This window comes from Vigna unguiculata, chromosome 10 (genome assembly GCF_004118075.2).
Source record: "Vigna unguiculata cultivar IT97K-499-35 chromosome 10, ASM411807v1, whole genome shotgun sequence".
Lineage (NCBI taxonomy): Eukaryota > Viridiplantae > Streptophyta > Magnoliopsida > Fabales > Fabaceae > Vigna > Vigna unguiculata.
Genome location: NC_040288.1, coordinates 6,061,158 through 6,074,763, shown reverse-complemented (window position 1 = coordinate 6,074,763; position 13,606 = coordinate 6,061,158). Strand labels below are relative to the sequence as shown.

The 13,606-nt window shown below is 33.8% G+C and overlaps 1 protein-coding gene across 1 annotated transcript; it reads right to left on the bottom strand.

The window, feature by feature from the left end:
- Positions 1 to 3,240: 3,240 nt before the first annotated feature.
- LOC114165143 lies at positions 3,241 to 3,867 on the bottom strand. The gene is made up of 3 exons (XM_028049809.1): positions 3,676 to 3,867; positions 3,364 to 3,589; positions 3,241 to 3,290 (listed from the first exon to the last, which is right to left on the bottom strand). Exons 1-3 carry the CDS (start codon positions 3,865 to 3,867, stop codon positions 3,241 to 3,243), a joined length of 468 nt encoding a protein of 155 aa, XP_027905610.1.
- Between the last annotated feature and the right edge of the window lie 9,739 nt (positions 3,868 to 13,606).

The following is a 13,606-nucleotide window of genomic DNA, read 5'->3' as shown; positions in this document are numbered from 1 at the left end:
ATCACAAGCTTAATATATAACGTAAAAACACTATCATTAATGTGATATAATTAACCCACAAATATAACATAAATCCATAAATTGATATCACAATTAACCAAACTCATTATCCAAAGTAATGATGTCAAGCATTTTACCATTAAAAAAGAAAACTAAATAACATGTTAAAACAAGTGTTTTCTTATTTAATATGTTTGTTTTATAATTTTTCAACATCCAACTAGTAAGTCTTTCAACACCCTCTTTAGTTCTCTTCAACATCTTGTTTTTGTCCTCTTCAACATCTGCTTGACCTACAAAAGTGCAACAAAATTTATCAATCATAGTGTTGTACAATTAATGCGAATATGCAACAAATTTAACCAAATACCATGAAATTAATCAATCACAAGAAAATATATATTACATACCATGATTTAAGTTGTAGAAATATGCATTAAAACATAATCTTCCTTATGCTCAATTGGAAGGGCTTTCACAATAGCTAATTGTTTTGGCATGTCAGCTAACCATTTAACAGCTTTAGCACATTGTTCCTTAGTAAGATTTGGCATTAAACGCACCTCATCTAGCACTTCTTTGATTTCACTTTCATCAACCTTTTTACCATATACATGTGTCAATCGCTTAAAAGACTCAGCCACATCTTTCATTGAAGCAACCATTAACTCTTTTTCACTAATCTTTCTCCTTTGAGATTGTGTACTAGTAGAACTTGAAGTAGATTGTGCTTTTCTTTTTAAGTTAGAGTTTGGTTCCTCCAAATCTATAGTAGCATTCAAGTCCTCCAAACCCACAAAATTTACTTCAATTACCTCTTTACTCATGACTTCATCAGCATCCATAGCAGTTTCAGCTCCATGACCAGTAGCTCTATCTTTAGCACATAAATTCACTATATCATCCCAATTTGGAATTGCTTTGAATCAAAAATGTCTAGCCTCCTTATGCGACTTGAAAATGAAAAGGAAGAAGTCAATAATAACACAACTATAATTCCATACAAAGGAATTAGACCGTACAATCACTGCTTACTCAAACATATAATGGCATATAAAAAAAACAATTGGTACAAGATTGCATGTAAAAGAGTACTTACAGTGACATATTCATTCCATACATTTTCATCACCAACTGTAATCATGTGTTTGGTTCCATCTCAATCAAATCCACTCTGACCAAGGATGTCACTTACAACTCCATACCATGATCTCCAAAGTTTGATTCGATTTTTAACATTCTCCCAAGTGACTTGGACTTTGAAGTTGTTGGATAACACTGCAGCTGCAACATTATATGCAACTCTTTTCCAAGCTCCGACACTCTTATTGCCCATGTTTCTTTGATCTCTTAATACTTCAGCTAACACACGTTCCATCTCCAAATTCCATGAAAAATAATTTCTTGTTTCATCATTGCTTCTTTCTGTCATGTTTTTTTTACCCTTCATATTTTCTTAACCTACACATAACAAATAACTTGCAGAAGTGATTCTAAAAAATAAACAAGAAATTTACAAAACTTATTAATTCAAGCAGAATTCTCAATTTACTGTGATGATCATAAAGATAATAATTTTCAGTCTATTTTTTTTTGTTAGAAGAATGATTGTTGCATAGCCTGTGCCAATCTATGCCTAGAGATAAAGAGAGAAAAAAATGGAAATGTTATAGGTAGTTTTATGTGATAAAGAAAACAAACAGTGTCAATTAAGTATGTGTATGTACTTTTCAGCAAGATATTGAGAGATGCTTAGAAGAATGGAAAAGAAAAGAATTTCGTGTAACAGGATCGTCATGTGATGTACTATTTTGTTACCAACGCGAAAATTTAATGAAAAACGTTGCTTCCATCTTTGACGGAAAACTCCACATTCTGGTATGATATGACCCTTTAGATTATTTTTTAAAAAGTCTATAGCAGTATGTGTCTGCATAACATGCAAAACATATATCATGACATTATTCATTTGAGAAACTTCTGTCTGCATAATTCATGATAGCATGAGAATAGTATTTCTAATAACAAAAATTTGGTATGGAAGCAACTACTGAGTACTGCTAATGCATGTTCAAAGGGATGAAAATAATTTATATTAAGATATATGGTACCTCAATTTTCTTTTGCTTTTTCTGGTTTCAATTTCCCCAATCTTGAATTACTTGGTAAATGGTTTTGTGTAGATAAACAATGCTGGAACATGCCCACCTAAGAACCTCATAGATTATACCGCAGAAGATGTGAGCAGAATAATGGGAACTAATTTTGAGTCTAGTTTCCACCCAATAATACAAGCCACAGTCATGCTTAGATCCGCGTGCTTTGATGGCCACACCACACCAGAGAAGGGAGAGTTTTAATAACATGAGTATCTAATACAACCCACCACACCAGACCCAAAAAACCCCATTCTAGAACTAGGACCATTCCTTCAAACACAACAGAGATTGTACATGCCATTTCTGAATCAAATATAATAACAGAGGCATGTAGTATCTGCTATTTTAATACTGATAAAAAGAATATCTTAGTATTTCAAATGCACACTGTATATGATTCAAAACCTGAAATTATTGGGGGTGCCGAGTGTGTGAAAAAGAAGTGAGACATAAATGAAAATAGATATGTTGAGCACACAACATAAACCACGACAATTGTTATAATCAAAAGATCATATTAGCATAACATCTATGTAACTCAAAGCAAGAATCATATCTTGAAATTAACACATTCTTCTAAAAAACTCCAGTCTCAATCTCAGATAAAGAAATAATCACATAATGAAATAAGCCAACTAATGACATAAAAGGTGACTTCATCTTTGATAACTAGCAAACATATTCATTGCTAATGTGTCTCGAAATCTTGTCCATTCTTCGGTGACTTGAATAGTTGCAACTTCATCTGTGATATTGTTTTGAACTATTTCCCTTGATAGGGTTAACTCGTCATCTACATTAGCTAAAAGCTCTAGGTCTTGAACTTCTAAAACTTTATCAGTTAGTCCCTCATTTCTGATGAAGTTGTGTAACACAAAACAAGCATTGATAATCCTTATTTGTGTCTTTATATCAAAAAATGAAGGAGTTCTTAATATGCTCCATCGTTTTTTTAATATCCCAAATGACCTTTCTATTGCATTTCGTGCACTTGCATAACGAAGATTAAACAACTTCTTGTAAGTTTGAGGGTTGTTCCCAATCCACTCATTGAGATGATATCTAGTCCCACGATATGGTGCTAAAAATCCAGGACCATAGTATATCCCGCATCCACAAGAAAGTACTTACCTACAACAGTTTAAAGTAAAAATCATAGGCTTCAATTAAAATTAAATTAAATATTATTTTTAAAAGATATTACCAGTTGGGATTTTAAGTTTATTTTGACGATGTAAAGCATCTCTTAATACTCGAGAATCTCCTGCAGAACCTTCCCACCCAGGTAACACATAAATAAACCTTAAATCTGGACCACAAACTGCCAACACATTTATAGAGACATCACCCTTTCTATTACGATATTTAGGCCTATCTTCTGGAGAAATTGTTATCGGAATTTGAGTTCCATCAAGTGCTCCAACACATTTCTACAAGCAACATACATTTATTAATATGTAATGTTTATACAAATGTGTAAAGTTAATTAATCTAGTATAATTATCAATAAACATACCTCAAACCATCTCCATCTACTTGCATCAAGACCTTCCAGGTTATAAGTATGAAACTTCAAATAATCCTTGCTCACTTTCATTATCGCTCTTAAGACATTATTGAATTGTCTACTTATTGTTTCTTTTGATCTATAGTAACTAAATTGTATCACCCTGTACTTAAGATTGTGAGCTAGGATATGTAAAAACATCGCCACTGCCTCATTTATTGGAATATTTTTCGTTCTTACCAATCCACCTCTCTCTTGTAAAATTTTACAAAGTTTGAGAAACACACTTTTACTAACTCTTAGTTGTTCAATACAATCTTTTTCTGTCCCTCTATAAAGACGATTAAGGAAATTACGTCGTTCCAATTCCCAATTACGAGCAGGTTCCTTATCTTAGTAATTATTGTGATACCATACTGCTACACTCATAAACATATAAACAACATAAGCAGCAACAATCATAATGATTTTCTTAAATTCCTCTCTTTTACGTTTCCTTGAAATAATTGCACCACCATTTATACTAGTATCCATTTCTTAACAATATGTTGGCACTGAAAGAGTAAAAGGAAACAACAATTAGTTAAGTATGTACTTGTGGAACCCGACTCATGAGATTAACCACGTGACAACAGCAAAATTCAGTCAATCATAATCTAGAAGCTGGTTTGAATTAATGTAGATGGGAACATGTTAAGAAATACTAATTAAACAACAAAATCCATATTGAATATAGTATCTAAAAGTTATGTGTGTTATGTGAATTTTGTATCTATCTATTATCATCCATTTATGATTACATATAGTATTATGTAAAGGAGCCATGATAGTATTATCTAATTAAACAACAAAATCCGACGTCTGTTTCCTTATAATGTAAAGGAGAAAGACACTAGATATAGGATTAAATTCATACTTGTTCACTATGCTAATTAATCTGAGAAAACCTCCACAAAAAATATCATACCAAATAATTTGAGTGAATATGCCATCAAAGTGGGTTGTTCCATCCTATCGCTTTTACATTTCCTCAAAGTATTGATTAGGTCCAATGAGAACTAAAATACAGTAGATGGACTGAACAACCATATTCTAGGTTGAGTTATTCAACTTAATTTTTAACTGGTACATAGAACTCTCTGCTACAACATTGTCTTCTTTTAATAAAAGCGGGTAGACTGATTATATGGTTAATAGTTTGTGTTAATCAAGTTTGTGGTTAAACCTGCTTTGTAACAGAGCAGAGGTTGTCTGGGATGCTTCCCAAATCCTCCTACGATTAAAGGCCAAGGAATGAACAAAGACATAACAGAGCAGATGTTGCTTGCTTAAGTTTAACACTACAGAAAAGTAGCTAACCTATTCAACTGAGATATGTGAAAAAAGAAAACTAACATTGTGACTTAAACATTTCATCGAATATGTAGTAGGCAAATGGGAAAAAATGATAAACACAAAATATTAAACTAACATTGAAACCTAAATCCCAAATGCAACAACCAAAAAAGGAAGAACAATGAAAATAAAACAAAAAGTAGAGAAGAAAAGGGAACGAACAAGTTGTGATGGTGTGAAGGAAATAAAAATGTGGTGGAAGAGGAAGAATCCTGTGTACCTGTAGAGGAGTAGAATGGGTTGAGCCAGTGAGAGAGGAACAGTGACGGAGCAGAGCCAGTGAGAGAGGAACAGTGACGGGGCACACCAGAATAGTGAGAGAGGAACCGTGACGGGGCACACCAGAATATTTGTGTGAGCAGAGTACAAAGTGTGAGGTGAAGAATTTGAAATTCTAACTATTTTGAGGGCATTTCAATTACTACTCTTTTAGTTAATTAAAATTCTTTAAAAAAATACTTGCATTTCAAATACCTTTTAATTTCTCTGTCCAAACAACACATTTTATCACAAAGAAATTTAAATTCTTTAAAAAAATGAATTGACTCATTAAATTACCCCATCCAAACACACTCTAAGAGTTTGTTTCTGGGGATTTTATAAATTCATATTGGAATTGGACAAGATTTTGAAAATGATTGTGAGGAACGGGTAAACAGATCGGGAATTTAATTTATGTTCATAAATCCTAATTTCAAAAATTATTTTTTAATATTAAATCATATTTTTATTTCTTTACTGTCATTGTTTCAGCACTACACAACCATGCTAGGTCACTGTTCAGATAACGACGTTTACCACAACTTAACAGAAAAGGCATTTGTGATACATTTTAACAAAATTGGGGACCTAATTGAGACTTCTAAAAAAAAGGGACCAATGCCATAATTAAACATTTTTTTAGAAGCTGGCTAAGCAGACGAGCCTAAACTTTTTTTTATTTTTAAATTTTAATTAATTTAACTAATTATTTTTTATAGAATTTTTCGCAAACTTTATTTTATCCATTTTCGTTTTCTTGTTCTATTTTTTTAATTTTTGAAAATATATTTTATACACTCGGATGAAATTAGGTGTTGATGGTTATGCTTCTTATCTAGATTTTACTAGATAATATTAAATTTTGACTTTTCATATTATCGTAGTAAAAAATAAGTAAAGATAAAGACACAAATTTCATCTGAGCTTCAAAGAATGAGAGGAAAAACAATTCAAGCAGGTAGGATAACCAATTATAGAGGCATATATAGAAAGAGAGTAATGGGATTGTTATTAACTATGGTTGAAACACCCTTTTATACACAGGATAGAACACACCAAAAAGTGTAACTAACAAAGTAATAAAAGTAAAAGCTATAACTAATGTAACAAAACAGAGTTCTCATATTTGGGTTAGATACAAAACTTAACACACCTCCCTCAGCCAATGCTTTTACACTGGCAACCCCAATTTGATTTCTCAAAGAACTAAATCTATCAAACTTTAATGGTTTTGTAAGTATTTTTGCAAGTTGGAATTTCGATCTATAGTGGCCAATATTAAGACAACCCTTGCTAACTTGTTCCCTTATAAAATAGTATTTAGTTTCTATGTGTTTGCTTCGGCCATGAGATGATTGATGTCTTACAAGATCAATAATTGACTTGTTGTCCACAAGCAACTCTATTTTTTACGATAACTCAAATTTCAACCCTTTCATCAATGAGCCTAGCCAAGCAACTTGACAAGCTGCTTCACGAGTGAAGATGTACTCTGCTTCACACTAAGATAGGGCCATTACTTGCTCCTTAGTTGAGCTCCATCATATAAGAGATTTTTTGTAACATCCCTACTTTTAATAAATTATATTATTTACTTTATCTTTACTCTAAATATAAAAGTTAGAAAATCCTACGTCTTTATTAGTGTTTTGTATATTATATCAAGATATAGTTTGAACAATGAGAAAGAAATTAAGTAGTTCTTAAGAAACATTAAGAATAAGTAAAATAATAATAAATGACAAAAAAAAAGTTACTAATATATAGATATATAGGTTAAAAAAAAGGAATCTTCTAATGTTAAATCTAAGAGATAAGAAAGGAAAAAAATTAAGTAAAAAGAAGAAGATAAGAATATAGGAACATGAGAATAAGAAGTGATAAGATCGCATTTAATGCATGCAATTATCACTTTGAACCTAAGTATATATGAATGTGATAAGAAAGAGCAAAAGAAATGAGGAAATGGTGATTAAGTAAAAAAGGAAAATAAGGCATAAGGCTTATCTCTTCATTAATGAAGAGAATCTTTGCATTAATTAAATGTGCACATGGCTTTCTTATAAAAGGATGGAATGAAAGAGAAAAATGCAGAAAGAATGAAGGGAAAGAAGGGGAGAGAGAGAAAGAGAGAAAGAAATAGAGAGAGAAAGTTTGACCAAAAGATTTGAAAGAGATCTTAGTCTTCTAGAAGTATTGCTATAGTGCGCCTCTCCAACTAATAAGGTAAGATGAGAGTGAGGTTAAGCTCTTTTTATATTAATCTTGATAAACTCATGTGTGTTATATTAATATTTTATTTATTTTGAATCATATATTATTCTATTTACTTCCATTTAACTTATTTTCATTTATTATCCTATTATATTTATATTATTTAGTCGATATCCAGTTATACATTGATCCTGTTTATTTATTTTATTTAATTTATCTCCAATTATGCATGGGTCCTGTTCCTTTATTTTATTTATCTCCAATTATACATTGGTCCTATTTATTTATTTCATTTAATTTTATCTCCAATTATGCACTAGTTCTGTTTATTTATTTAATTTAATTTAATTTCCAGTTATGTACTGGTTCTATTTAATTATTTCATTTAATTTATCTCCAATTACACATTGGTCCTATTTATTTATTTTTTTTAATCTATCTTGAGTTACACACTGGTCCTATTTATTTATTTTGTTTAATCTATCTCTAGTTACGCACTAGTCCTATTTATCTATGTTATTTAATTATTTCCCATTACGTACTAGTCGTATTCATCATTTCATTTCATTTTATTTATCTCCAGTTTTTCACGGATCTTTATATTTATTTATAATTCATTTTATTTTATAACATTCTAATCCATATATAGTTAATTATTTAAAGTTTTTGCTTTGATTCTTATTTTGTTTTATCATTATTTTATAATTTGAAAAATATAAAAATAAACTAAAAGCAAATATTATTTTATTCAATAAGCTTGGATAAGAGAAAGTTACCTATATGTTTTATTGTTATTTTATATTCTTTGTGTATGGTGTATATATATTATTGGTCAAAAAATGACATAACTTGATAGTCATCACATTTTATGATCTTTGAATATGTCCAAGAGTATGTCAATTAATAAATAATCTTAAGTCTAGTTTCAATAAGTTGAGATCTAACAAATGTCAGAGTGTTTGTATTTGGAAAGTCATAGTTTGGTACACTACGGGATGAAAGGTAGGGGCCATGGTGGGATCTAAAGAAGTTTTACCAAGTAGGTGAGTATCTGGATAGTTCAAAATAATGTCCTAAACTAGGATATTCATAGGCCAAACTTGGGACTATCCGATACCTGCTCGACATCGCCAAGGTTAGGTAGTGAGTATATATCTCTTTTATGGGCCTATAAATGGCTAATATTCTCGAGAAAGAAATAATTATGATTGTACCAATGTTTTTATGAGAAATATTCAACTACCTAATCACTTCCCAAAATAGCTTTTAATGTTCGTAATGGATCATTAGAAGTTAAATATGGATCCATATGTCTAGTAAAATGAGATTGAGTTCTGTGGTTGTAGGTCCAATTCTAGGCCCCTAGTGTATTTATTGTTTATTGAGTTTATTAAGATTGATATTTAAGGCTTATAAAGACCTCAGTCCTTTCATATGTACTTGATGCATGAGTAGAAGAGGAACATGCTCAGTAAGATTTGTTCGAGATATTATTGGTGGATCTTCTGAAGATTGGCTCGTGGATAATTTATATTAATATCTTGAGGAGATATTAAAAATATAGATAATCTTCTATTCTGATGTACAACTCTTAATATTATACAAAATACATATTTTTGTAATATTTCATTAATAATTACAGAAGTGTAAACTATTTATATATATATATATATATATATATATATATATATATGAAGTTATTTTATTATTAATGTCCGCTTAAGGAAAATCTTATTGTAAAAAAAATAATTAATTGTATTTTTATCAAATAATAATTATTTAATATAGTAGTCAGGGCGTTACACTTTCGAAGGAAGAAAATATACCTAATAGTACTCTTCCTATCCCATTTCTCCCCACACCAATCTTCATCTGAATATGCAGCGACTTCCAAGCCATTTCCTTTATCTTCCTTTGAAACCAGAATGCCAAACATATGTGTACCTTGCAAGTAGCGCAAAATCCTTTTAGCAACATTATGGTGTGATATTCTTGGATCATGCATGTACTTACTAATCCCTCCAACACTAAAACTCAGATCAGGTCTTGTATTGCACAAGTACCTCAAGCTTCCCATAAGTTTCTTGTAAGTAGTTAGATCCACTATTTCTTCTTCTGGCTCCTTTTCCAGTCTCAAGCCCACTTCTGCTGGTGTGTTGCCTGGATTACTCTTTTGCATGTCAAACTTTGATAGAACTTCTCGAGTTCAACCAGTTTCTATGTTTGATTATTCTTAATGGAATCAATCTCCTTTTGCATTACTCTCCTTCACTTCTCATTAGTAACTACTTGTTCAAACTCTATTGGCTTGGATTCGACTATCATGGCATAATGAACAAAGTTTCCTTCATCAATGGCAATTGCATCATAAAACAGTTCATAGTCCCTAATATGCAATGGTAGTTTAGTCTTTCTAGTTGACCTTCTTACATTACCATCAGGTGCACCAAACTTAGTTTGCGTTCCTGTGGTCCCAGTATTTCCTTCTACAGCTTCATCATCTATCAAGATATTAGGCAAATCTGTCTCTAGTTTATGTGACTTCCACTCCCAAACAACAACTTCTTCCACTATAACATCTCTACTTATGGCAACTTGGCTTGTTTTGGTGAAAACAACCTATAACCTCTTATAGAATGGTAACCAACTAGAATGTGTGTTGTTCCTTTATCATCTAGTTTCCTCCTCAATTGGTCCGGTGTGTGTTTGTAGCACACTAAGCCAAATACCTTTAGATGACTCACATTCGGTTTTATCTTTGACCATGCTTCCTTTAGTGTCACATCCTTCATCCTCTTTGTACGCATTCTGTTCAAGATATATGTGGTAGTTATCACAACTTCTCCCATAAGAACTTTGGCAAATTCTTACTCAGCATACATCTTACCATATTAAGAATAGTTCGATTCTTTCTCTATGTTGTTCCATTGTACTCTAATGTATAAGGAGGAGTGAACTCATGAGTTATTTCCTCCTTTCACAAAAACTTCTAAATTCATTAGAAGTATACTCTCCTTCACCATCAATTTTAAGCAAATTTATCTTTCGTTCACTATGTAGTTTAGCCATCTTCTTGAATTTCTGGAAAATCTCAAGCATTTCACTTTTATGTTTAAGGAGATAATATTTGTTGCCAATCATCTATGAACACAACATAATATTTGTTGCCTACAAGAGTTGTTATTTCATTTGGGCCACACACGTTAGAGTGGATTATCTCCAACACCGTTGCTGACTTCGTGGGTAGAAAGGTATTAAAGTTACCTCTACTTTGCTTACATTCAATACATTCCTTGCATACGGTTTCAGGAACATTAACATGTGGTAGGCCATTAACCATTGTACATTTTCTTAGCTTGGATAGGTCTTTAAAGTTTAGATGCCCAAACCTCAAATGCCATAGCCACTCTATGCTATCTGTTGTAGCCGAAAAACACTCATGCTTAACAACACTTATGATGATTTGAAAGGTTCTATTTGTGAGAGGTTTGCCTTGATTACAAGTCTTCCATTTTTGTCGAACATGTTGAGGCAATTGTCTGCTAGTTTCATCACAAAGCCTTTCTATAGAAGTTGACCAAGACTAATCAAGTTAGTCTTTAACCCAAGTACATATAACACTTCTTCAGTTACCACTTTCTTTCCATCATCATTCCTCAAAACCATTCTACTAAAGCCTTCTGCCTTTAAAATTATGTTATCTGCAAATTTTATTTTCCCATGCACTACTTCTTTAATCTTTACAAACCACCCCTTCCTCCCGATCATGTGAATGGAGCAGCCTGAATCCAGGTACTACAATGCATTTTCTAATACGTTTTCACTCGTTCTTGCCATTAGAATTATAACTTCAGAATCTAAGATGTCATCCTTGGCGTGAGCTTTAGATTTTTGATTCTTTGGCTTGTTTTTTGCACCAACACCCTTCCAACACACCTTGGCAAAGTGTCCAAGTTTGTGACAGTTATGGCATCTCACTTTTCTCTTATCAAATTTCCATTATGTTTCATCGTCTGAGTTGTTGCCAGACTTGTCACTAGTGCATAATTGCATTTTTACCTCGCCTTATAGGCCTCGGTTGACAAGGAACTGAAACATATAACGGTGCGGTGACATTTTTGCAATTACAGGCAACTTTTATGTCTCAGTTCAAGAAAAACCCGAAGCCAAAAGGGGTTATAGGCTTCGGTTAAAAAAAAACCGGTGCCAAAAGGTGCTTATATGCTTCGGTTGAACAGACCCGAAGCCAAAAATGTGGCTAGAAATTTCAAAAAAGCCACTAATCGTTGTCTTTGGCCTCGGGTGGCACTGAACCTGGGCCAAATAGGACTATATGCCTCGGTTATTAATTGAACCGAGGCCATATAGTTTAATTAGGGCACAAAAACGCGAACCCTTCTATTTCTTCCTCGCGCGTCGCTGCATCTTCTCCATCTCTCTCTGCATCTCGCTAGTCTCCTGGATCCCCTCTCCTTTTCACCTCACGCATGAACAAAGCAAACATCACCACCCATCTATGCCGCACCCATTTTGACCGGTGAGCTCTTCCTGTCTTCTCGCCGTTCGTCGCAGCGGCGCCGATGATGGCTTGTAGTGGTGGTTCGCGTTCATCGCTGCGACAATGGTTCACATTCATCGCTCTAGTGAACGATTTCGATTACGATCCCAGACTTGTCCCAAAACTCAGCGATACTAGAGCTTCTAGTTTCTTCTAGCACTCTCAAACTTTTGCCTAAATCTGACAAGTCACCGGAGCCGTCATTCCCGGTGGAGAACTCAAACGCGCCAGAACTGCTCAGCTCGCCGGAAAGCTCCCCGACGTTGCTCTACGAAGCTCGATGCTCGAATGCGATCACGGAGGTGGGAGAGACCGTCGTTTCGGACGCTAACTTGAAACCCCTAGGTTCGGAGCCAAGGGTTCTGAGAGGGGGTTGCGGCGGCGGCAAAAGCGGCTGCACAACCAGCAATTAGAGAGCATAGGAGAGAGGAACCTGGGAAACAACAGCAGTAATAGGAACTATGTTCTCTTAGGGCAAGAAAATTCGTGAATGTCGGGGTGGGTCGTATTGGGTGCACTTCGTATGCCTTAGCCATGAATAATAGGACAAATGGATCTTGTGTTGAAGAGATGAATGCTGCAACATCCATGAATGCTCCTTGCACTGTTTCAGGTTTCACTGTTACAAATGCTTCTTGTTGCCCAACGGGGACGAATGTGCTGTGTGTTCCTAATCAAACACTGTGTCAGAATAGAAGTCAGTATGTGTTTTAGGTGGTTGGTGATTCAAAATGTAGGAGTGATGTTGTGATGGTTTTGTGTGTTTGATTCATGTTTGTTAATTAAATGGTTCTGTCAATGGTAATCATCTTGAGGACAAGGAGAAAAGAATTTATGATGATGAACAGAGGAGCGTGCTGTGTCGCGAAAAATTTAATTGAAAAAATATTTTTACCATATGGCTTGGTTCTCGTGGACCCGAGGCAGAAAAGGAACTATATGGCTCCGGTCATTTAGAACTGAGGCATAAAAGGGACTCTATGGCTTCGGGTAAGAACCGAGGCCAAAAGGGGTACCTTTTGGCCTCACCTCAAAATGCCTCGGTTCCATACCCGAGGCAAAATGAGAAAAATAACCGGGGCAAAAAGCCTTTACTGCACTAGTGTGTGTTGCTTGTGCTTCACCATATTTGCAGACCCATCACACCTTTCATCTTATGAATCTTTATGTCTGGTAGTGTTTTTGCCACCATTTCTTGAACCTTTTCCCTTTGCTTTGTATTAGGATCGATTACACAAGAATTTAGTTCATTACATCTAATATCAACAAAAACGTCTAACTCTCCATAGTGGAGAATCTAGGGTTTACAAAATGAAGAGATAAGGAAAAGATGGAAACCAAAGAGAATATGAAAGCCCTCTCTCAAGGTTCTTAGCAACTGCTCCATGCTCCAATTGCACCTCCCATTTGCGTCTCCATCTCCAATTCACAACACATCTTCCTCTCCAACCCCAAAAGGGGAAAAGTCACCATGAATGGAAGAGAAGACCCAAGGAGGAGTGGAAGAATTTC